We start from the raw sequence: 26,282 nt of genomic DNA, 5'->3' as shown, positions 1-26,282 counted from the left end.
CTGCTCCTGATCCTGCGCTTGATCCCCCCCCCCTGCTCCTGATCCCGCGCTTGATCCCCCTCCTGATCCCGCGCTTGATCCGCCTCCTGATCCTGCTCTTGATCCCCAGCAGACTCATTGCAGAAGTGAGTCCTAACCCCTGTATTCCATACATGTGTATGGGCTTGTGACTGCAGCGTTGCTTTCGTTTCTATAGTTCCCTTTAGATAGATCGGACAGTTCCTGACTTTTTTAAAAATAAATCTGCCCTGTGTGAACTTGCCCTAATGAAGTTCAAGTGTCTATTAAAACTTTACAGCCCCTTAAAGCTGTCCATAGTGGTGTGCGATCATCTTACAGATGTTCCCCTTCTTCACACTGCCCCCTGCTGTCCTCTTGTGATTCATAACTACATCACATTGGTAAGCTGTGTCCGCTTTCTTCAGTGAGACCGCACGATTTACCTTTTTATAAATCATGATGATGACTGCGATCACTTAGACTGTAGTCCTTTTGCCCCCAATATAAGGACCCCCAGGTGATGCTCGAGTGGAAATTGTTTTGCAGAACTGGCATGGCAGACCTACAGGCAGGGCCATAAATGTGTAATAGCTGCAGTTCCATGATTCAGTGGATTGGTGTCACAGGAGGCTCATATGCCGCCATGTTTAGGAAGGGTAACGATATTTAAAGCTGGGTATATGGCAAACTTCATTTCTTTCGTGAAGAGCATTTGGAGGGGGTCTCCCCTTCTCCCTTCCTACTAATATATACTGTAGTGGGAATGTTGGTGAAGTGTGGTCATGTAATAAAGGTCGTGCCACTATAGACAGCATTGATTCACATGATGGCAGGAACAGTATGGCATTAAACTCCTAGGAAGTGGTTGTCAGAAGCTCCATAATGAATGTTGGTGAGCTCGCTATATACTCGCGTATTTTATATATACCGTGGTACAGGTCCCCAGCCTTGCCTTGTTTGCATGCTTCTGTGAAATAAAGCAGATGGTGTATGGCCAACCTGAGTAACTATAATGGAAAAAGTCTATTAAGACTGAGTAATGTGGATTTTACCCATGTGACTTCTCGTTTGACGCTGGATATGTCATAAATGTCCATAGTAGGAATGCTTCTATAATGGTGACCAAGCACAAGTTATGTATTTTCACTGCTAATTTTCTGTTATAGATAGGAGTGAAACTTCACAGCTTTGTCAGGTTCATCAGCCGGTAATAAACCTACTATATGCACAGGGGAGTCTGTTCACCGAAACTAAACATACCTGACTGGCAGTGCTATAAACAGTGCGGGGCCCAGTGCTCTGCGCACCGCTCTCCTGGGTGACGGCCCTGCTCTTGGATTGTACTGCACTTGCATCTTGTTATGTTAGATTTCTAGTGTTATACGAACTTTTTTTTTTTTTTAACAAATTGTGAAAATTTTAAAAAGTCATTTATTTTTTTTGTTTAGAGTATAGTCGATTTGAGTCCAAGATCCATGATTTGCGAGAACAAATGATGAACAGCAGTATGAGCTCTGGATCCGGGTCCCTTCGTACCAGTGAGAAAAGATCGCTTTATGTCAGGTACGTGCATAATATATTTCATTTTACGATGCTGTCATCCACTTGATTATGATGGATGCAGAAGGTGTAGTTGTGTCCCCACTGCTTATGGAATGCAATAAAAAAATAAAAAAAAAATTCCATAGATACAGCTGTGGAAAAAGTTTTTTTTTTTCTCTCTCCAATGGCATACTTTTAAGGTGCTTATAAGATGGCCTCTTTTTTTTCTGGAGGGTGAAGGAAAATTTACCTTTTTCTATGTTCCAATTCCCAGTATAAATGACATGTATGGTACAAACAGTTGCATACTAAATATTTAAGTTTAAAGGGGTTGTCCAGTTTTGTTTTTTTTCCCTCGATGACCAATAATAATAATAATCTTTATTTTTATATAGCGCTAACATATTCCGCAGCGCTTTACAGTTTTGCACACATTATCATCACTGTCCCCGATAGGGCTCACAATCTAGAATCCCTATCAGTATGTCTTTGGACCAATGACATATCATTTCATCATGGGTCCATAAGGAATGTATGAAGCCAGCTTCAGAAGCCAAGTCTGCATCATGTCAGGCAGATGTTGGCTGTGGTACATAGTCAGCATCTCCCTGTAACTGCAGCAACCAGAGCCAGCGCCAACCCTAAGGGTATGTTTCCACTATCCGGATTGCCGGCGCTTTGGACGGAGCAGAAAACTTGCGCCACCCCCTTCTATACGCGCGGTGATTCTGGATGTGTTTATTGCACACATCCGGAATCTCCGCAACCTATTCATAGGGCTCGGTGATTTACCTTGCGGCGATGGAGCGTCACCGCAAGGTAAACAGACATGCTACGATCTAAAAAGACACGCCGCATGTCTGCAAATGCAGGGCCGCCAGATGCGTGTTTGTACGCATAGTGGAGACTGGAAATCCTCCACTATGCTGTAACATCTGGACGCTGCGGCTCTATGCAGCGTTCAATCCGCAGCTATTCCGGATGTAATCCTGAACGTGGACACATACCCTAAGTTTGGCATCAGTCTGCGTTTATCATTGCAATTAATAGGAGAAGCTTTGTCATTTATACTTGAAAAACACTGAGACATGGATCCAAAACTGACACGGTACCATTTTTTTTTTTTGCATACGTGAATGAAGCCTACGTCATACGCTGTAGGAACAGGTTACTACTGGAGCTGCTTTAGGCTTCTGTGTATTCCCAATTTATCATTTTCTGCCATACTGTCTTGTAAAGGGCTCATTATGTGTGTAATTGGTCTGTATGCTTTCTGTATGAGCACATGGACTTACCATAGCCAATATTTTAGTGCTTATGACTGAACCCACCACACATCATGACCGATAGTCTACACTGTGTGGGAAAAAATGTCAGCATACTTGCTTTATGGCCGCTATAATCCATGATGAAAGTGAACTCCAGCAATGCAGACCAGCACACGGAGCCAGTCACATCCGCAATTTGCTGTCGCATCTGGGCCAGTTTTCACTGCGGCTGTCTGAACCCGGCCTTGGCTGTGTCCTAGTGTTCTGATCAGTCAGGGTATGTTCACACAGAGTTTATTTTCCAGCAGTCAATAACACATTTTCTAGTGTGAACTGCATTGGGAAATGTTCCTGCTTTGCAGAATGTTTCATTTACTGATGTAGTTTTGCAGGTTTTTTTTTTTTCTCCAGAGTTGTTTGCAGCCTTCTGTTTGGACGGTGCCTGGATTGTAGCATTTTCCATGGGGGACACTTCCATGGAGTCTCATGCACTTTCCTCCCTCCACCTTGTTGTTTTTGAAAGTTGCAAGCGTGTAAAGCAGCTCAAGATGCTGAGAATATGAGCAGCAAGTTGTTTCTGCTCCATGGAAACCAATAAGCAGGTTCCTTTGAGTGTTTTGTGAGGGCTTTTTCTGTTTTTTTTAATTTTTCTTTAGAAGCTTTCTTTTTAAATGCCAAGAGAGGATGCAGTGTCTGCATATCTGAAAGTCTATCCCCTGCTGGTCACAGTAATGCAAGGAACTGTTACCCCTTCTCTTATTCCTTGCACAATGGCACTCCGGCTCTACATGACGATCATACAAGCCCTCTGCAGTGGGAAAAACTTGGATTCTTTCTCTCCGATGTCAGACTGCCACCAATCGTACTGTTGTGCTATATCCTACTGACCTAACATTATCTGATGGGCATACCCTTCATAGGTGAAGACAGAAATTGTAAATTGTGTTGGTGAGTCTGCATACATCTCCAAGTACGGCCCGGTGTATAGAGGCAGCAATGCCCAGTCTGGCGGCAAGTCTCCTGACCCCAGCTTACTGCATAGGCACACATGACCCACGGTCAGTCCGGGCATTGCTGTCCATGTGTAAACCCGACCTGAAGGTGTTAATCTATTTGTGATCCCTCGTGATCGTTTACATGCCAGATAAGATTTGATCTTGTCTCTTTCCAGGGCTCTCTTTGACTATGATCGATCTCGGGACAGCTGCTTACCAAGCCAGGGGCTGAGTTTCTCTTATGGAGATATTTTACATGTGATCAATGCCTCCGATGATGAGTGGTGGCAGGCTAGACTTGTCACGCCACATGGGGAAAGCGAACAAATAGGGGTGATCCCCAGCAAAAAGAGGTGAGGATTTTTGTAATTGTTGAAAATACTAAATGTTGACTATGTATAGATATTTTTTTTTTTTTTCATGAGCAAAGTGTGACAGCCTCATAGAAATCTATAAAGCTGTTGTGCTTGGGTTGGGAGACCCGTGGCCAGTCCGTGCGTTAGCGGCCCGTTCTCTGACCAATTGGCACAGCCCTTAGTCTGTTTACATAGACCGACTGGCGGCACGATACAATCACCCATCAGTAACATTTACTGATTGGTGCTCATTTAATCACTGGTTTCTACAGGTAGACAAAAGTGAACAATGTGCAGTAGATCACTGTGCATAGGCTGCCATGGCTCTGGGCAGTGCGAGTACTGCACTGCACAAAAGGTCAATTCACCCTACAATTGATCAGAGAGATTATATTGAAAAGGGCTGATATAACAACGGCGACTCACTGTTATCTTGCAGTGTAAATGCAGCTTAAAGGGGTTGTCCCATGAGCAAAGTACTCTCTAGGCCACCTGCACACGTTCAGTATTTAGTAAATTTTTTTACCTCCTTATTTGTAAGAGTATAATAAGGATCCAAGGGGTAGCGTTGCGGAGAGTGACATGTGAAGCCTGACATGCCAAGATGAGAAGACTTTTAAGCTGCAATGCTCTTCTGGGAAATATGCAAATTGTCTCTTCAGAGAGGAAGAGGACTAGAACTCTAGCACCACCTGTAGGAAACACCGATCCTAAAACTCAATATCAACTGTCTGAGCCTTGTCACATAACTTAAAATAAAAGTCAGAATCTCAATTTGCAGACACTGTGTTTTGGGGTACTGCCCCTCATCAGTGCAAAGTGTGAGATCTGGATTGGCTGTGTGAGAATAAAGTATTGTTTAAACCCTTACCGACCTCCGCCGTACTATTACTGCAGAGGTCGGATCCCCTGCTTTGATGTGGCTCCGGCGCTGAGCCCACCTCAAAGCTGGGACATGTCATCTGTTTTGAACAGCTGACATGTGCCCACAATAGCAGCAGGTGAAATCGCGATTCACCCGCCGCTATTAAATAGTTAAATGCCGCTGTCAAATGCTGACAGCGGCACTTAACCGGCGTTTCCGGCCACGCTACCGGAAATGAGCGCATCGCCAACCCCGTCACATGATCAGGGGTCAATGATGTGTCGGCATAGCAACCAGAGGTCTCCTTGAGACCTCTATGGTTACTGATGCCGGCTTGCTGTGAGCGCCACCCTGTGGTCGGTGCTGATAGCAAGCCTGCAATTCAGCTACATAGGAGCGATCTGATGATCGCTGCTATGTAGCAGAGCGGATCAGGCTATGCCAGCTTCTAACCTCCCATGGAGGATATTGAAGCATGGCAAAAGTAAAAAAAAAAAAAAAAAAAAAAAAAAAAAAAAAAAAAAATTTAACCCCTCTGTGACCTTAGACGTACTATCCCGTCGAGGTGCCCTGGGCTTATCTGACCCTGGACGGGATAGTACGTCATAGCCGATCGGCCGCGCTCACGGGGGGAGCGCGGCCGATCGCGGACCGCCCCCGGCACATTAACCCCTGGCACACCGCGATCAAACATGATCGCGATGTGCCGGCGGTGCAGGGAAGCACCGCGCAGGGAGGGGGCTCCCTGCGGGCTTCCCTGAGCCCCCCGCAGCAACGCGATGTGATCGCGTTGCTGCGAGGGTCTCCTCACCTCCCTCCCTGCTCGAGCCCCGGATCCAAGATGGCCGCGGATCCGGGTCCTGCAGGGAGGGAGGTGGCTTCACAGAGCCTGCTCAGAGCAGGCACTGTGAAGCCTGCAGCGCTGCATGTCAGATCAGTGATCTGACAGAGTGCTGTGCAAACTGTCAGATCACTGATCTGTGATGTCCCCCCCTGGGACAAAGTAAAAAAGTTAAAAAAAAATTTTCCAAATGTGTAAAAAAAATAAAAAAAAATATTCCAAAATAATGAAAAAAAAAAAATATTATTCCCATAAATACATTTCTTCATCTAAATAAAAAAAAAAAACCAATAAAAGTACACATATTTAGTATCGCCGCGTCCGTAACGACCCGACCTATAAAACTGTCCCACTAGTTAACCCCTTCAGTAAACACCGTAAGAAAAAAAAAAAAACGAGGCAAAAAACAACGCTTTATTATCATACCGCCGAACAAAAAGTGGAATAACACGCGATCAAAAGGACAGATATAAATAACCATGGTACCGCTGAAAGCGTCATATTGTCCCGCAAAAAAAGAGCCGCCATACAGCATCATCAGCAAAAAAATAAAAAAGTTATAGTCCTGAGAATAAAGCGATGCAAAAATAATTATTTTTTCTGTAAAATAGTTTTTATCGTATGAAAGCACCAAACCATAAAAAAATGATATAAATGAGGTATCGCTGTAATCGTACTGACCCGAAGAATAAAACTGATTTATCAATTTTACCAAACGCGGAACGGTATAAACGCCTCCCCCAATAGAAATTCATGAATAGCTGGCTTTTGGTCATTCTTCCTCACAAAAATCGGAATAAAAAGCGATAAAAAAATGTCACGTGCCCAAAAATGTTTTCAATAAAAACGTCAACTCGTCCCGCAAAAAACAAGACCTCACATGACTCTGTGGACCAAAATATGGAAAAATTATAGCTCTCAAAATGTGGTATTGCAAAAAATATTTTTTGCAATAAAAAGGGTCTTTCAGTGTGTGACGGCTGCCAATCATAAAAATCCGCTAAAAAACTCGCTATAAAAGTAAATCAAACCCCCCTTCATCACCCCCTTAGTTAGGGAAAAATAAAAAAAAATGTATTTATTTCCATTTTCCCATTAGGGCTAGGGTTAGGGCTAGGGCTAGGGTTAGGGCTAGGGTTAGGGTTAGGGCTAGGGTTAGGGCTAGGGTTAGGGCTAGGGTTAGGGCTAGGGTTAGGGCTAGGGTTAGGGTTGGGGCTACAGTTAGGGTTGGGGCTAAAGTTAGGGTTTAGATTACATTTACAGTTGGGAATAGGGTTGGGATTAGGGTTAGGGGTGTGTCAGGGTTAGAGGTGTGGTTAGGGTTACCGTTGGAATTAGGGTTAGGGGTGTGTTTAGATTAGGGTTTCAGTTATAATTGGGGGGTTTCCACTGTTTCGGCACATCAGGGGCTCTCCAAACACGACATGGCGTCCGATCTCAATTCCAGCCAATTCTGCGTTGAAAAAGTAAAACAGTGCTCCTTCCCTTCCGAGCTCTCCTGTGTGCCCAAACAGGGGTTTACCCCAACATATGGGGTATCAGCGTACTCAGGACAAATTGGACAACAACTTTTGTGGACCAATTTCTCCTGTTACCCTTGGGAAAATACAAAACTGGGGGCTAAAAAATAATTTTTGTGGGAAAACAAAAAGATTTTTTATTTTCATGGCTCTGCGTTATAAACTGTAGTGAAACACTTGGGGGTTCAAAGTTCTCACAACACATCTAGATAAGTTCATTGAGGGGTCTAGTTTCCAATATGGGGTCATTTGTGGGGGGTTTCTACTGTTTAGGTACATTAGGGGCTCTGCAAACGCAATGTGACGCCTGCAGACCAATCCATCTAAGTCTGCATTCCAAATGATGCTCCTTCCCTTCCGAGCCCTCCCATGCGCCCAAACGGTGGTTCCCCCCCACATATCGGGTATCAGCGTACTCAGGACAAATTGGACAACAACTTTTGGGGTCCAATTTCTCCTGTTACCCTAGGGAAAATACAAAACTGGGGGCTAAAAAATAATTTTTGTGGGAAAAAAATTTTGTTTTATTTTTATGGCTCTGCATTATAAACTTCTGTGAAGCCCTTGGTGGGTCAAAGTGCTCACCACACATCCAGATAAGTTCCTTAGGGGGTCTACTTTCCAAAATGGTGTCACTTGTGGGGGGTTTCAATGTTTAGGCACATCAGTGGCTCTCCAAACGCAACATGGCGTCCCATCTCAATTCCTGTCAATTTTGCATTGAAAAGTCAAACGGCGCTCCTTCCCTTCCGAGCTCTCCCATGCGCCCAAACAGTGGTTTACTGCCACATATGGGGTATCGGCGTACTCGGGACAAATTGGACAACAATTTTGAGGTCCAATTTCTTCTCTTACCCTTGGAAAAATAAAAAATTGGGGGCAAAAATATAATTTTTGTGAAAAAATATGATTTTTTATTTTTACGGTTCTGCATTATAAACTTCTGTGAAGCACTTGGTGGGTCAAAGTGCTCACCACACATCCAGATAAGTTCCTTAGGGGGTCTACTTTCCAAAATGGTGTCACTTGTGGGGGGTTTCAATGTTTAGGCACATCAGTGGCTCTCCAAACGCAACATGGCGTCCCATCTCAATTCCTGTCAATTTTGCATTGAAAAGTCAAATAGCGCTCCTTCCCTTCCGAGCTCTCCCATGCGCCCAAACAGTGGTTTACTGCCACATATGGGGTATCAGCGTACTCAGGACAAATTGGACAACAACTTTTTGGGTCCAATTTCTCCTGTTATCCTTGGTAAAATAAAACAAATTGGAGCTGAAGTAAATTTTTTGTGTAAAAAAGTTAAATGTTCATTTTTATTTAAACATTCCAAAAATTCCTATTAAACACCTGAAGGGTTAATAAACTTCTTGAATGTGGTTTTGAGCACCTTGAGGGGTGCAGTTTTTAGAATGGTGTCACACTTGGGCATTTTCTATCATGTAGACCCCTCAAAATGACTTCAAATGAGACGTGGTCCCTAAAAAAAAAATGGTGTTGTAAAAATGAGAAATTGCTGGTCAACTTTTAACCCTTATAACTCCCTAACAAAAAAAAAAATTGGTTCCAAAATTATGCTGATGTAAAGGAGACATGTGGGAAATGTTACTTATTAAGTATTTTGTGTGACATATCTCTGTGATTTAATTGCATAAAAATTCAAAGTTTGAAAATTGCGAAATTTTCAAAATTTTCGCCAAATTTCCGTTTTTTTCACAAATAAACGCAGGTACTATCAAAGAAATTTTACCACTATCATGAAGTACAATATGTCACGAGAAAACAATGTCAGAATCACCAGGATCCGTTGAAGCGTTTCAGAGTTATAACCTCATAAAGGGACAGTGGTCAGAATTGTAAAAATTGGCCTGGTCATTAACGTGCAAACCACCCTTGGGGGTAAAGGGGTTAAAAAAAATATGAAAAAAATATAAAAGTTTAAATCACCCCCCTTTCGCCCCATTCAAAATAAAAAAAAAAAAAATCAAACCTACACATTTGGTATCGTTGCGTTCAGAATCGCCCGATCTATCAATAAAAAAAAAAGGATTAACCTGATCCCTAAACAGCCTAGCAAGAAAAAAATTAGAAATGCCAGAATTATGTTTTTTTTGTGGCCGCGACATTGCATTAAAATGTAACAACGGGCGATCAAAAGAACGTATCTGCACCAAAATGGATCATTAAAAAATAAGCCCTCACCTGACCCCAGATCACGAAAAATGGAGATGCTACGGGTATCAGAAAATTGCGCAATTTTTTTTTTTTTTTTTATTTTAGCAAAGGTTGGAATTTTTTTTCAACACTTAGATAAAATGTAACCTAGACATGTATGGTGTCTATGAACTCATAATGACCTGGAGAATCATAATATCAGGTCAGTTTTAGCATTTAGTGAATCTAGCAAAAAAGCCAAACAAAAAACAAGTGTGGGATTGCACTTTTTTTGCAATTTTACTGCACTTGGAATTTTTTTTTCCCGTTTTCTAGTACACGATATGCTAAAACCACTGATGTTGTTGAAAAGTGCAACTTGTCCTGCAAAAAACAAGCCGTCACATTGCCATATTGACAGAAAAATAAAAAAGTTATGGCTCTGGGAAGGAGGGAAACGAGAACGCAAAAACTGAAAATGGCCAGGTCGTGAAGGGGTTAAGAACGGGCAGGGAAATGTTTTACCTCTCAAAAAAAAAAATCATCTGTGATCCCGTAGTGTAAAGTCTGCATACTGTTTTGCTTCCTCTCCTGCCCAGGAGCTGTGGTGTGATCAGACCATGCTCCTGCACGGTCAGACACATCCATTACACAGTACACAGCAGGGGCACATTTAGAAGATTATCTCAGCACAGGAACATTTTATTTAATACATCCAATTGTGGAAATAATTTTTATTCGATGATCTGCTAATTAAAATGTACTTTGTTTGTGGGAAATCCCCTTTAAGTTAAAAATCGACCCTCCAGCTGTTTTTCATTAGGACCCCTTACTTTTCCAGCCTTTTGTTAAAGAAGACCTTTTTCCCAATTTCATTTGAAAATATAACTCTCCTTCTGATCGGCGTTCTATGTTGTGCTGTGAATAAAATATGGCTGTAAGAGATTTCCAAATCATTGCATTCTACCTTTCTTTATATTTTACACCGTGTCCAAACTTTTTTGGAATTGGGTTGTAGATGCTATGAAAAACTCATGACTCGTATATGTTAAATGGAGGCTGTGGTGCCTAACAGTGGCCCCTGTGACCAGAGATGAATAAGGAATTCATTTATTGGGTACACTGGGAATTTTTTCATGAGGTGTCTGTTATAGATGCCAATAATCTATGGGTGATGGGTGCCGCTGCAGGTCATCAATCTGTAATGAATTGGTCACTAGCTTAGTAAAAACCAAAAGCAACCATAGTTTATAATGGCATCTACTTAATGTCTAGAAAATCTTTTGACCTAGAACTAGAGGCCTGCGACTATTGCCACAGTATACATTCTTCCTCATTTTTCCTTTCGTCTTTTTTGTTTTTTTCTTCGTGTTTTTTTTTTTTCTTTCTTTCCCAAGTATGATGCATATTTTACCTCATTTGCTCTGCATGTTTTTTTTTTTTACTTAGCTAAATCTAGAACACATACTTGATATGAGCACACGTTTAACCAGACAAGATGCGGGAGAATAAATTGTATGCACCTGTTTTCTTGTCTTTTTTTGCAGGGTTGAGAAAAAAGAGCGGGCACGGCTGAAAACAGTCAAGTTTCATGGGCGTTCTGCTATGGAAACAAATCGAGTGAGTCTCTCCCTGTATCTTGGCATTAAAGAATATGTCCGCAGTCACAAAAATCAACTATGAAAATAGTCTTTTAAAAAAAAAAAAAAGTCAAATTTTCTGTGTACTGCTGGTATGAATGTCCATGGTTATACTACGTGCAATGTGTGATAAGCAGCCCTGCTTTCCTGATATTACACTACATTTTCCCTTCTCTTTAACCCCTTTCTGCACTCGGACGAAATAGTACGTCCGATGGCAGTACCCCCGCTTTGATGTGGGCTCCGCATCAAAGCAGTTTTGAACAGCTGACATGTGCCTGCAATAGGCGCGGGCGGAATCGCGATCCGACCGCGCCTATTAACTAGCTAAATGCCGCTGTCAAACTCTGACAGCGGCATTTAACAAGGACATCCTGCCGGAAATGCGCGCACTGGTGACCTCCGTCACGTGATCGGGGGTCATCGGCGCGTCGGCCTAACAACCAGAGGTCTCCTTGAGACCTCAATGGTTGATGATGCCGGATTTCTATGAGCGCCACCCTGTGGTCGGCGCTCATAGCAATGCAGTAATTCTGCTACATAGGAGCGATCTGAGCATCGCCTCTATGTAGCAGAGGCGACTGAGTTATGGCAGCTTCTAGCCTCCCATGGCTATTGAGGCTGCCAAAATTAAAAAAAAAAATAAAATAATAATGTTTTTAAAAATGTGAAAAAAATAAAAACAAATATGTTTAAATCACCCCCCCTTTGCCCCATTCAAAATAATAATAAAAAAAATCAAACATACACATATTTAGTATCGCCGCATTCAGAATTGCCCGAACTGTCAATGTAAAAAAAAAAAAAAAGATTAACCTGATCACAAAACGGCGTAGTAATAAAAAAAAAAAGTCAAAACGCCAGAATTAAGTTTTTTGGTCGCCACGACATTACATTAAAATTAAAGGGTGATCTAAAGAACGTATCTGCACCAAAATGGTATCACTAAAAACGTAAGCTCGGCACGCAAAAAATAAGCCCTCACCCGACCTCAGATCCTGAAAAATGGAGACGCTACGGGTATTGGAAAATTGCACAATTTTTTATTTATTTTTTTTTCTAGGAAAGTGGAATTTTTTTTTCACCACTTAGATAAAAAAGAACCTAGACATGTTTGGTGTCTATGAACGTGTAATGACCTGGAGAATCATAATGGCGGGTCAGTTTTAGCATTTAGTGAACCTAGCAAAAAAGACAAACCAAAAAAAAAATGTGAGATTGCATTTTTTGGGCTATTTAACAGCACTTGGATTTTTTTTCCCGAGTTCGAGTACACGACATGGTAAAACCAATGGTGCCATTTAAAAGTACAACTCGTCCCGCAAAAAATAAGCGCTCACACGGCCATATTGACGGAAAAATAAAAAAGTTATGGCTCTGGGAAGGAGGGGAGCGAAAAACAAAAGCGCAAAACCGAAAAAAATCTGGGGTCATCAAGGGGTTAAACGACTTGTGAGCACAAAATAAATGTTCAAACCAAATACATACTCGGTGCAGCATGGTGGGGCGAACATTTATATACACCTTCCTAGCTTCTTATTTTCAATCTCTCTGCCATTTAGTGGCTCTATCAAACCAGAGCTGTCAGTCAACAAAGAGGTGGGGTTGGGATTGAGGGAAAACAAGTTGGTGGGAAGGTGCACTTATGTTTGGCCACAACAAGGGTGTACCGAGTGTCTGTACTTGGAGTTACATCATTCTGTGCTGACAGTCCCTGTAAAAGTGGGCAGAGGATAGTTTACAGCGATTTGTTTTTCTTTCTTTTTCCCTCCAAAGGAAAACTTCAGCAGTTAACTATTAAAACAAAATTGTGTATACTTGAAATCCTCCCTTTTATTTTGTTTTTGTTTATAAGAGTGACTTGTACTGGTCTTTAAGAGATGAGCTCGTTTTTTTTTTGTTGTTTGTTGTTCGTGGCCAAAATGTCTTGTTAATCCTTGCCTCCCAGTTCATCACACTATTCCATTATGATTTTGCTTTTTTGTGCATGATTTGTAAACCCATGTTTTTGGTTTTTTTTATTTATTTTTTGTCCTGATTTTTTTTTTTTCTCCCTTCTCTCCTCTGTTCCTCTCTACTACATTTGTTTGGGCATTTTCATTCCTGCTACCCATTGTCTGTATTATCATCCCATCTGACAAAGTCCATCAAATCCAAGCGCAAAAAGAGTTTCCGACTATCTCGCAAGTTTCCATTTTACAAAAGCCTTGTTCAGGAGCCCGGCAGTGCACGTAAGTAAGAGAGAAAGGCATGTCGCTGAGCACATTATTTGACAGAGAACTTGTCATCAGATCAAAAATGTCCAGTGTTTGCTCTTATTTTAATCCCACTCCTCCCCTAAGTTTTCGATGTCTTATTTATTTTTTTTTATATCTACCATATGGTTGCAAAGATATGAGCCTTTTTATTTGCTAATTTTTATGATCTTCACTAAGAGGGGAGTGGGGCTTTGACCAAATCCATGCTCCATGAGAAACCTGTGCGCACCACCACCTTGGTAAAGACCATAGACCTTTTCACTAAATAAACAAAGACCATATGTCTGGAACAGCTTGTTGGATTTGGGGGAAGAAAACCAGAGTACTTTAGAGCAGCAACAATAAAACAAGACCAGAGACTGGCCACTTTTGAGCTTGTGAAAGGTCCTAATAGTTTAGGTATAGTTTAATAGCAGAGCTTGCATGAATAGGCCTGCATCTAGACTAAATCCCTCCATTTACGTTTCATTGATTTGGTGTTACATCAGGGTACGTGGATGGCAGAGTGAGTCAAGTTCAAGTCTACTGGAGTGGGAGCATCTCCCACTCTGGTGGACTCGACATGTACAGTGTCTTGCGAAAGTATTCGGCCCCCTTGAACTTTTCAACCTTTTCCCACATATCATGCTTCAAACATAAAGATACCAAATGTATATTTTTGGTGAAGGATCAGCAACAAGTGGAACACGATTGTGAAGTTGAACTACATTTTTTTTGTTTATTTAAAATTTTTGTGGAAAATCAAAAACTGAAAAGTGGGGCATGCAATATTATTAGGCCCCTTTAACTAAATACTTTGTTGCGCCACCTTTTGCTGCAATTACAGCTGCAAGTCGCTTGGGGTATGTATCTATCAGTTTTGTACATCGAGAGACTGAAATTCTTGCCCATTCTTCCTTGGCAAACAGCTCGAGCTCAGTGAGGTTTGATGGAGATAGTTTGTGAACAGCAGTTTTCAGCTCTTTCCACAGATTATCGATTGGATTGAGGTCTGGACTTTGACTTGACCATTCTAACACCTGGATACATTTATTTGTGAACCATTCAATTGTAGATTTTGCTTTGTTTGGGCTCATTGTCTTGTTGGAAGACAAAAACCAGTCTCAGGTCTTTTGCAGACTCCCAACAGGTTTTCTTCAAGAATGGTCTTGTATTTGGCTCCATCCATCTTCCCAACAATTTTATCCATCTTCCCTGTCCCTGCTGAAGAAAAGCAGGCCCAAAACATGATGCTGCCACCACCATGTTTGGCTGGGGATGGTGTGTTCAGGGTGATGAGCTGTGTTGCCTTTACGTCAAACATTTTGTTTGGCATTGTTGCCAAATTCGATTTTGATTTCATCTGACCAGAGCACCTTCTTCCACATGTTTGGTGTGTCTCCCAGGTGGCTTGTTGCAAACGTTAAACAACAATTTTTATGGATATCTTTGAGAAATGGCTTTCTTCTTGCCACTCTTCCATAAAGGCCAGATTTGTGCAGTGTACGACTGATTATTGTCCTATGGACAGACTGTCCCACCTCAGCTGTAGATCTCTACAGTTCATCCAGAGTGATCATGGGCCTCTTGGCTGCATCTCTGATCAGTCTTCTCCTTGTTTGAGATGAAAGTTTAGAGGGACGGCCGGGTCTTGGTAGATTTGCAGTGGTATGATACTCCTTCCATTTCAATATGATTGCTTGCACAGTGCTCCTTGGGATGTTTAAAGTTTTGGAAATCATTTTGTATCCAAATCCGGCTTTAAACTTCTCCACAGCAGTATCATGGACCTGCCTGTTGTGTTCCTTGGTCTTCATGATGCTCTCTGTGCTTCAAACAGAACCCTGAGACTATCACAGAGCAGGTGCATTTATACGGAGACTTGATTACACACAGGTGGATTATATTTATCATCATTAGGCATTTAGGACAACATTGGATCATTCAGAGATCAACAATGAACTTCTGGAGTGAGTTTACGCCCCACTTCTCAGTTTTTGATTTTCCACAAAAATTTTAAATAACCAATAAATTTCGTTCAACTTCACAATTGTGTTCCACTTGTTGTTGATTCTTCACCAAAAATTTACATTTGGTATCTTTTGTTTGAAGCATGATATGTGGGAAAAGGTTGAAAAGTTCCAGGGGGCCGAACACTTTCATAAGGCATTGTATGTGTGCTCGACCTGTCTATATATTGCTTAGATGCTCATTCGCTCTTGGGCAGTATTACATTTTCACACCAGGAGAAGATCACTATTAGGTCTTTGGTGGACCTATGACAATTAGCTGGCTACTGTGGCCCCAATCCATAAAAGAAATGGCATATAACTAAACATGACCAGATTGCAAGTGCGGTTAGTTTTGCCATTTTATTGGCTTACTCAAGAAGTTGAGACTCAAGGTTTTGGAAAGGTGCAAATGTTTATTTTTCAAACAATTAAAATGTTAAATCAAAATTTGCTTTGACAGAGAATGTTATCAGGGGCAATCATAGCAGCAACCTATGCAGCCGCACAGGGCCCAGGTGGTAAAGGGGGCCACTTCCTAAGCAGGTGGAATTGTACCTTCATTTGTTCACAAAACCTTTGTTTATTTAAAGGGAAGGTACCGCGTTTGTAGGTCATTAATAAATCACTGTAATGTAGCATAACATGCTGCTATAAGCAAGTTTGAAATGCATGTTTTGCAGCAGTAGCAGGGCACTATCAGTGTCAGATTACGGCACCCCATGGACATAGGGTCAGCGCTGGTCTATTATCTCCTATCTGTAACATTGCAGCAGCAATGCTCCCCCTAGTGGTAAATATGTATATTTGTAGAAAAATATATAATATTTTTCATATAGAAATGTTTGCAAACAGTGCAAACATTGCATTAATACATTTTAATTAATTACTATTTTAAGCTTAATTTCACGAAAAAAATACAAGAAAACTGGTGGCACCTTCCCTTTAATAATGTGTTTTCTGCCATTCCATGCTGATTACGGATACAAAGCTTGCAACATTACAGAATATTGTAACGTTAATTTTGTGCTTTTGCCCTGAGCCTGATATTGTTGATTTTTGAGTGGAGAAAGTATGCGTAGATCTAAAGTGGTTGTGAGGTCATACAGTATTGATAACTAGTGTTGAGCGATACCTTCCGAGATCGGGAAATATCTGGATCGGATTGGATCGGCCGATATGCAAAAAAATATGGGATATCGCCAATGCAAGTCAATGGGACACAAATATCGGAATGAAAATAAGCCCTCTCTGTCCTTGTACATCCTGTTCCGGAGGGGGGAAGAGTGTGGGCGGAGACTGCATATCTGTGCGGGACCGTGGGGGGTCTGTGCGGTCCTGCCGGGGGTCTGTGTGGTCCTGCCGGGGGTCTGTACGGGCCTCTCGGGGGTCTGTGCGGCCTGCCGGGGGTCTGTATGGCCTGCCCGGGGATCTTTGTGTTTGTGTGCAGGCATCGTCCGATGGGACTACAAGTCCCATCGGGCTATGCCTGCTACAATGGCATTGATTGACACATTAGCCAATGATGGGACAGTAGTAGTCCCATCATCCGGCTAATGTGTTGAATGTAAAACAAAACACAAACCTACATACATACATACATACATACATACATACATACATACATACATACATAACTACAGACATACAGTACATATAACATAGAGTACATACTCACCATCACTTGTCACTTTGATCCCCGAAGCCAGTGTCTTCTGCAAAAAACAAACAATATACTCCCTGTCCGCAGAAATCCACGAGTGTCCCACGACGAACTCCCGTGGAGAGCAGCAGCATCAGCCGCTGTAAAAAAAAATAGTCCCTAGTCTCACTTTTGGCATTGCTGGGTGAGAAATTTTCCCACAGCAAATGCTATAAAGTGAGTCTCTGAACTAAGGTAACCTCTCAGTGATGCACTGCAGGAGCCATTGTCTCCTGTCAGTGTGTCACTGAGGGTCCTATAGAGCAGTGACATCACCTGATGTCCCTGTTCTATAGGGGAGATCGTCATGGGACACTCGTTATTAATTGGACTACGGCCGACAGGCAGTATACGGTTTATTATTTTACGTTTTTTGCAGGCGCTGAAGTATGTTAAGTATGGTTAAGTGAAGAATATTAAAATACTTTTTTCCTAGTGTGTGTTTTATTAACCATTTTCTAGTATTGGATTAATAATGGATAGGTGTCTTATTGACGCCTCTCCATTATTAACCCGGCTTAATGTCACCTTACAATAGTAAGGTGACATTAACCCCTTATTACCCCATATCCCACCGCTACACGGGAGTGGGAAGAGAGGGGCTAAGTGCCGGAATTGGCGCATCTTACAGATGCGCCATTTCTGGGGCGGCTGCGGACAGGTATTTGTAGCCGGGGAGGGGGCACTATCCATGGCCCCTCTCTAGGCTATGAATATCAGCCCGCAGCTGTCTGCGTAGCCTTTCTGGCTATAAAATATAGGGGGACCCCACGTCATTTTTTGGGGGCGGTCTCCCTATTTTAACAGCCAGTAAGGGCTACGGAGACTGCTGCGGGCTGATATTCATAGCAGGCTACAAATAATGGCCATCGGCTTTCCCCCTCTGGCGCAGAAAATTGCCCGGGAGCCCACGCCGTTTTTTTTTTTTTTTTTTAAATTAAACGCTCATTAAGGCCTCTTTCACACTTGCGTTGGTACGGGTCCGTCGCTATGCTTTCTTTTCTCAGTATATGTATACCAGTATACTTCCATATATTCTGATAAGATGAGCATTGAGATTTCAAATGTGGTTGTAGAGGAGCTTATGTTTGTGAGAAATAAAAGGTAATGTTGTAAGATCTTCTGTAACCAATCTGATGTTCTAAGGCGGCATTCAGATCTCCATGCATCACTGTTTGAGTAGACTGCGATGCATGGACTAACCGTGGGTCTCCTGACCCAAACGTGACAGCTTGATCATGTATTCTTGTGAAGAGACCCACGCCAAGTCTGCACATTGCAGTCCGTACTCAGGTTATGATGCAAGGATGTCTGATTTAGGCCTTAACTGTATAATCGTTTTGTGTAGGAGCCTCACTGTTCTTGGACACTTCTGGGCTTTCATCTCTCCTGTATTCTTCAGTAGTTCTTTAATGGTGTGAATTGCAACTTCCTCCTTAAAGTGAACCTGTCACGAGATTTCTGCATCTCATTATGCGGGAAGAATAAAATAGGGATGGAGACCCTGATACTAGCTGTGTGTCACTTACCAGGCTCTTTGAGAAGACCAGCAGATAAAAGTGATCTCAAAACTACAACAGTTAAGAGCTTGGTCTAGCCCCCCTTACACTGATTGCAAGCTCACGGGTGCGATACAGCCCTGGATATTAATCACCGAAAGAGCTGTATCCTCAATACAATAGCAAGCAGCCCAATGAGTGACCCACTGGAATCGGGTTCCTTGACCCCTGCATTATGCTGTTCTCATAGCAATTAAAACCTTTTAAGGGAAACTGTCAGCAGGTATTTGCTATTTAATCTGTGAGCTACATAATCTAGTGGCAGAGATCCTGATTCTAAGGATTTCACTTGCTCAGCCGCTTGCTGTAGTTTCAGTACAAGAGTTTTTATTAGGAGATTATCACCTCTGGACTAGGTGTCACGTGCCAGGCAGTCCAGCTAATCTAAGAACAGGTACCACTGATACATAACTTAGAAAAGTAACGGGAAATCATCCCATATATTTTTTGGACAATATACTCGTCACCAGGACACTCCAAACATATTAATCCTACAAAGAACAAGGAGTAAAAATCCCATACACAGGTATAAAAAAGAACGTATAACAATCTTTATTAAACACATATACAAATACAATATACAGACTGACTATACAAGGTACAGAAACTGGTGCAAATACAGAGGACACAAACACTGTGGTAACACATGGGGCTTAATAAACGGATGACCTCAGATGAAAGGTAACCAAACGTATCACAATACTGTGCTGTAAGTACTATATGGTATAATATGAGTCGTAACTGACTACCAAACTCCACACATTGCAAGTCACTTCTAAAATTAAGTCATAAAGAAAGTGGGAGGTCCACCATTCATCTTACCCGCAAATATGTGCCAGTGCGTGACTCCAGCAGCCCCGACGCGCGTTTCGCGTTGGGCTTCCTCGGGGGGCTGTGAGGTATGTGTGTTTAGAGCGGTCTTATAAATACAAGGGGCACCTGTCTTCAATAATCGGCGTGAATGATGGCGCATGCGCGGTAATGTGCAGATCCGCCTATACCGCATCATATCCTGCTCTTCCTGTGGCGCGACGGGCAGAGGGAAATCCCTCATGACGTCTCAAACCCGCCGTGTCACATCCTGAGGGCGGGAGAGGATGAGTCACGATTCCTGCCACACCACGCATGCGCTCTCACCTCGATCACCATTTTGGATAAGGGCAAAAACGCCCTCACATACAGCGCTATAGCGGTAAAGTATATAAATTACATGTAACTCAATCATATAATAGCGCCTAAACATATTGCACTTATGGTGGGAATGCTAATGTCTATAATTAGCTAACCCTATCATATCCCAAGAATAGAAGGGGAAATGAATAAAAACAGGAAGGAAGGGGTTATAAGAGAGGCGGTACAGGCTGCAGCCTATCATAGTACCCATGCGCTCATGTCACCATCGCCATGTTAAAGAAAAGAATGGTAATCCAAGGCTGCCATGGTATATGAAATTAAAGACCAGTTTGTGCTATTATATACCTGACATTAAATGTGCAAACGCACAACCCACTAATATGAAGAACGTGGATATTAAAGTGATATCGTGCAGAATAATTACGCCCACTATAAGGGGCAGATCTATATACATAACCCTGCCTAGAAAAACATAATAACTTGGGCAGATAAATATTATGGCCAATAATATAAACATAAACAAAGAGTGACAAAATAAACCAATAATACCTACAAAAATTAAGCAACAAAAAAATAATAAATATATAAATATATATACACAAAAAAATATACATAATGAGTCATCAAAAAAATACCAAAAATAATATAAAAATATGATATACATGTGAACAAAACCATGAAAGCCTGGATTTCTTCGGATCTTGCATGAAGACAAGGGGATCCCGTATAACTTCCTGAAGTCCATGACCGCTCTGAGAACATGTGGATGACGAGATATAACTGCACAAGAACAATACTAAAAAATAAAGAATGAAAAAACACACAAAATTAAAATCCAGAAAACTCAGAGAACCTAAAATCTGACCCAGATACTTCTACAGAAATGGAGCAAAGCTAAGTTGTTCGTTAAGGCCTGATGGGGACATAGTGCCCAATATTGTTATCCAGCGGCATTCAAGTTGCGCTAGTGTCCGCTTAAGATCTCCCCCTCTGATCCCACCTCTCACATGATCAATGCCGAAAATTTTGAGTTCTTTTGGGTTACATCCATGGTGAAGACGAAAGTGGCGAGGTATGGTTTTTAATGTGGCAACATCGTCCACCCTACCTGCCCCCATAATGTCTCTTATGTGCTCACGTGTCCTGACCCTGAGCTCACGTGAGGTAAGACCCACATAGGACAGGCCACATGAGCATTTGGCCATATATACGACAAATGTCGTACTACAGCTAATATAGTCTGTTATTTTAAATTCTCTCTGGCCGTCAGCCGAGGTGAACGATGTCGCCCTAACATGATTGCGACATGCCAAACAGTCGCCACACGGGAAAAAACCCCATCTTTGTTTGCCGGCTCCAAAAATGGCCGGAGCTTTAGTTATGTAATGGCTTCTGACCAGCATATCTCTTAGGTTCTTACCCCTTCTCGCTGTCATCAACGTTTCATCTGAGAGATATTTCGTGAGTGTGGGTTCAGTTCTTAAAATTGGCCAATGTCTGCTCAGAATTTTTCTCATCAGACCCCACTGGTGGTTATATGTTGAGATGTATCGAATTTTCCCCTCTTCTCTTTCTCTTTTGTGTGATTGGGACAGAAGTTCACCCCTCTTCTGGTTTTTAGCACGATTGAGGCCCCGTTTAATGCTCCTATTACTATAACCGCGTGCGCGGAATCTCTCCCCAAGGTCCACCGCTTGTCTGTCAAAAGCCTCCTCAGTAGAGCAGATTCTCTTCATTCTGAGAAACTGCCCTATCGGTATCGCTCCAATCGTGGAGTTCAAATGGGATGAGGAGGCATGGAGGAGCGCATTGACCGAAGTTTCTTTTCTAAAGACATCTGTATGTATATAGCCATCTTCTCGGACCAACAGCAGTATATCTAAAAAAGGTATTTCACTACAACTGAAGTTGTATGTGAGCCTGATGTTGAGGCTATTGCGATTCAAATCCTGCATGAACGATTTAAGTTGTTCTACCGAACCGTGCCAAATAAACAAAATATCGTCTATGTACCGATACCACCCCAGAATCCGTGAGGAGGCGCACGCACCCCCCTGAAATATGTCCAGCTAATCTGTATAACTCCGCCCTCACCACTGATTGGCAGCGTCCTGTGTTCATAAGCAGCAAGCTGCCAATCAGGGCTGTGGGTGGGGTTATACAAAGCTCAGCATTCATAGCTTTGCTACATCTACATTAGAGAAGAGGGATTTCATTAGAACTTCACCATGCAGGCCAGTAAGTGACACATCACAGGGATCAGGCTCTGTGCCTCTGCATCATGCTGCTCTCAGATTCTCTTTAAGGACACGTTTTCTATGCCCCATAAGGAGGATATAGCTTCTTTAGAATGTTTCTTTTCTTTTTTCCCCTTTTTGGGCTGCTGTTCCTAACACTGTCTCTACCTGGCTGTCTCTCACTGTCTGTCTTTCTCCTCTTTCTTGTCTGTAATATCAGGACTTCCCTGGCTTAAGTGACGATTATTATGGATCAAAGAGCCTGAGTAAGTCTCTGTGTGAGTGGGAAGGGCTGTCTGCTTGGGGCATGTCGTGTTAGGGAAGGGGGTATGTGCTACTTTGTGGAGTGTTACTACTTACCCATATCACACATAGAAGGATCTGCTGCAGCGTAGAAGAATGACTTAGTTTAGACCATAATATATCTATTGTAATCCCCAGTGATTAGTATACTGGACATTAATCACAAGACAACCCTCATGGTTTGCAGATTATTTCTGGTTAAATGGTTGTTTCACAGATTTATTTCTGAAAAAATTTTATATTCAAAAATTACTTGTGTTAAGCTAAACTTAAAGAAGTTGTCCACTATTAGGACAAACCCTTCTCATACCCCACACTTGGCCGCGACAAAATAAAAACCCTATACTCCCGGGCCGACGCTGTGGCAGCGGTGTTGGCACACGTTCCCAGGGCTCCCAAACAGCAGCACGAGAGCCCTGGAGAGAGCAAGTGCCGACGCTGCGGGAACAGCACTGACACAGGAGTATAGGCTTTTTTATTTTATCGGGGCCAAGTGTGCGGTAAGAGAAGGGGTTGTCCAAGTAGTGGAAAATTTCTTTAACTGTATGAAAAGTCCTCACATGTGTAGTTGTAAATGTTGGAAATTTTTGTAACTGCTATTGGAACTTTTCAAATGATACACCGTAAAGATACAGTATACATTTAAAAAAAAATGATTTGAGCTTCTGAAATTTGTATTGAAAGTAGATTGATATGTGTAGTATATAGAGCATCCGCCTACTGATCTCAGTCCTAGGGTAGACAATGCAGACGTCTCTGTAGTCCCGCTGATCTCGGCCTAGGGTAGACGATGCAGAAGTCTCTGTAGTCCCGCTGATCTCGGCCTAGGGTAGACAATGCAGAAGTCTCTGTAGTCCCGCTGATCTTGGCCTAGGGTAGACAATGCAGACGTCTCTGTAGTCCCGCTGATCTCGGCCTAGGGTAGACGATGCAGAAGTCTCTAGTCCCTCTGATCTCGGCCTAGGGTAGACAATGCAGAAGTCTAGGTAGTCCCGCTGATCTCGGCCTAGGGTAGATTCAGAAGTCTAGGCAGTGCTTCTGTCCTTGGGTCTATAGTAAACGATGCAGAAGTCTAGGCAGTGCCACGGATCTCAGGCCTAGGGTAGACGATGCAGAAGTCTAGGCAGTGCTTCTGTCCTTGGGTCTCGGGTAGACGATGTAGAAGTCTAGGTAGTGCTTCTGTCCTTGGTCCTAGAGTAGACGATGCAGAAGTATAGGCAGTGCTTCTGTCCTTGGGTCTCGGGTAGACGATGTAGAAGTCTAGGTAGTGCTTCTGTCCTTGGGTCTAGAGTAGACGATGCAGTAGTCTAGGCAGTGCCGCTGATCTCGGCCTAGGGAAGACGATGCAGAAGTCTAGGCAGTGCCGCTGATCTCTGCCTAGGGTAGACGATGCAGAAGTCTAGGCAGTGCCGCTGATCTCGGGCCTGGGGTAGACGATGTAGAAGTCTAGATAGTGCCGCTTTGTAGAGCTTGCTGTTCTAACAGCGTTTCCCTTGGTCTTGTCACCCAACCCTTGCCTGTATGCTATGTCTGCAGTGTTTTCCTTGTACACGGACTGGTTCACGGTCTCCTGATAATCACAATCTATTACTTTACAGAAGCTGTGACGTCAAACACCAGTGACAGCGAGAGCAGCTCCAGTAAGTCACCATTGATTCACATGTATGTTATTGTTCTTTTTGCTTCTCATTTTAATCAATGATCACTTTTTCCTGACCCTACAGAGGGACAAGAAGATGCCATACTATCATATGAGCCAGTGACTCGACAAGAGAGTAAGTTTTGTTCACTTACTTGCTTTTTCTTTTCATTTACCCCAGCTGGTTCCCCTCCCTTTTTCAGTATGTTATTTGATAGTTATTGGCATCATTTGAAATTACAACTTGTCGTGTAAAAAAAACAAGTTTCTTGTTATAGCTTTGTCCCCTGAGAAATAAGTTATAACTGAAGGAGTTAACGGGGTTGTCCACCTTTTTTACATCAGTATTTGTGAGCCAAAACCAGGAGTGGGTGATAAATACAGAAGTGGTGACGTGTTTCTATTACACTTTTCCTCTGATTTGTTCCTCTCTTGGTTTTGGCTACAAATACTGAACGTGTGAACGTGGCTTTATTCTGTCCTTTTTCCTGCGATCCTGTTAGTTGGTTTTTCACCACAGATCATAGCAAAGTTAAAAGTTTAGGGGACTAGAACCTGTAAATGCCAAACCGATTTGATTTTTTTATTTTTTTTATAGAATCCCAATTGGAAAAATGTTTTTTAGCCCCAAATACGTTAATTTAAAGCGAACCTGTCAGCTGTTTTGGCCGATATAAGATGTGGCCACCGCCTTTCAGGGCTTATATACAGAATTCTGTAATGCTGTAGATAAGCCCCCGATCCGACCTGAAAGATAAGAAAAATAAGTTTTATTACTCACCCGGGGGGCGGTCTGGTCCGATGGGTGTCGTAGGTCCGGTGCCTCCCATCTTCTTGCAACGCCGCCCTCCTGCTTCTTCATGGCTCCCTGGTATCGCGCTCCTGCGCAGGCATACTTATCTGCCCTGTTGAGGGTAGAGCAAAGTACTGCAGTGCGCAGGCGCCTGGAGAGGTCAGAGAGGCCCAGCACCTGTGCACTGCAGTACTTGTCTGTCCTGTTGAAGGTAGAGCAAAGTACGCCCTTCGCAGGAGCGCGATACCAGGGAGCCATGAAGAAGCAGGAGGGCGGCGTCCCAAGAAGATGGGAGGCATCCCCAAGGGGAGAGTATGATAAAACGTATTTTCCTCTTTCCCCCATGACTGCACCATGGAGAGAGCGATCCGCCCTCAGGGACAGGAAACCTAGAGGTGAAAAAGGCGCTACCTCTCTCCCACATCAGTTCGGTTTCCTGTCCCTGACGGGGGACCTGCAGCATACCTGAAAAAGCCGATGTAGGATGCCGGGTGTCCATCAGGCCGATGTAGGCAGCATGGGGCCCTGCCTCGGACCTGGTGGTTTTCTCCCCTCCGAAGACCACGGTTCTGGGGTCGGCGGGCTCCGTACGTAGGCAGGGGAAGAGGCAGTGAAGCATGGTCCAGTCTGCCTCTCCCTTAAAAGATTCCTATGGCCGGTAATAGGGGACGGTGGTCTCCTGGCACTATGCCGCCAGACCACCTATAGCCAGGAGGAGATGGTGGCGGCGGCTACCCACACGGAAGTGCCGCGACTTACGGGGCATCAGCAGCTGTCCGGCGATTCCGACGCTCCCTCCTGAGGGCCGGACGCCGGGAAAGTGAGACGCCGCCCTGGGCCGCAAAGCATCTCTGGGTAATCCAGAGTGCGCAGGCACAAGGGAGTGTTTCCGGGGCGGCACACTGCAATACTAGGTAATTGATGCTGCGCCGCCCGCATGGAGTATTAAAGGATGGGCATTTGCCCCGGAATTAAGTTCCAGTGAGGAAGATAGCGACCATTCCAGTTCAAGCAGTTCACCCTCATCCGAGGGGGGTCGCAATTGCTTCCCTATTGAAGAAACAGATGCCTTTGTAAAAATATTGTGCTCAATATTTACCATGAGTGAGCAAGAGCAACCGGCTGAGCAGGCCCTGCAGTCCCCTCCAAAGAAGCACCACCAACAGCAGCGCCATCGACCGCAGCAGCGACAGCAGCAAAAGGATGCCTCCTCCCAGCGTCGCAATTCAGGATCCCAGCACAGCAGAGGCTCCGGTGGATCCGAAATGCCAGCAGCGGTTCAAGTAGTGGAGACAACTCCTACGCCAGAACCGGTATTCTCCTTACAGCAGGAGGGTAAGTGATCTCTCTGAAAGTTGACCTTCTAAATGGGGTTTGTGTCTTCTTAAAGAAAGAAGTGTACCGCAAAAGTTAGGCACAGAGTATGTGCAATCTGTTCCGTGGAGCTGCCCCACTACATGGGTGAAAAAGCTCTGTACCACGTGCATAGAG

At 43.2% G+C, this 26,282-nt stretch overlaps 1 protein-coding gene across 9 annotated transcripts in view; it reads left to right on the top strand.

Moving 5' to 3' along the window:
* The window catches only part of DLG3 (discs large MAGUK scaffold protein 3), a 299,457-nt gene that overhangs the window by 256,608 nt on the left and 16,567 nt on the right, over window positions 1-26,282 (top strand). For 6 of the 9 annotated variants that reach the window (XM_069747298.1, XM_069747301.1, XM_069747300.1 and 3 more), the window contains 6 exons: window positions 1,449-1,563; window positions 3,982-4,158; window positions 11,086-11,158; window positions 22,277-22,322; window positions 23,958-23,999; window positions 24,084-24,134. In XM_069747298.1, the coding sequence (XP_069603399.1) occupies window positions 1,449-1,563; window positions 3,982-4,158; window positions 11,086-11,158; window positions 22,277-22,322; window positions 23,958-23,999; window positions 24,084-24,134 (504 nt within the window). Of the gene's footprint in view, window positions 1-1,448; window positions 1,564-3,981; window positions 4,159-11,085; window positions 11,159-13,321; window positions 13,410-22,276; window positions 22,323-23,957; window positions 24,000-24,083; window positions 24,135-26,282 lie in introns of all 9 variants that reach the window. The other 3 variants (XM_069747299.1, XM_069747306.1, XM_069747307.1) reach the window with 1 other exon arrangement.

The sequence above is a fragment of the Ranitomeya imitator genome, chromosome 2 (assembly GCF_032444005.1).
Source record: "Ranitomeya imitator isolate aRanImi1 chromosome 2, aRanImi1.pri, whole genome shotgun sequence".
NCBI classification, from domain to species: domain Eukaryota; kingdom Metazoa; phylum Chordata; class Amphibia; order Anura; family Dendrobatidae; genus Ranitomeya; species Ranitomeya imitator.
Note: the sequence above shows the minus strand (reverse complement) of the source record. Positions and strands in the feature narration are given on the sequence as shown.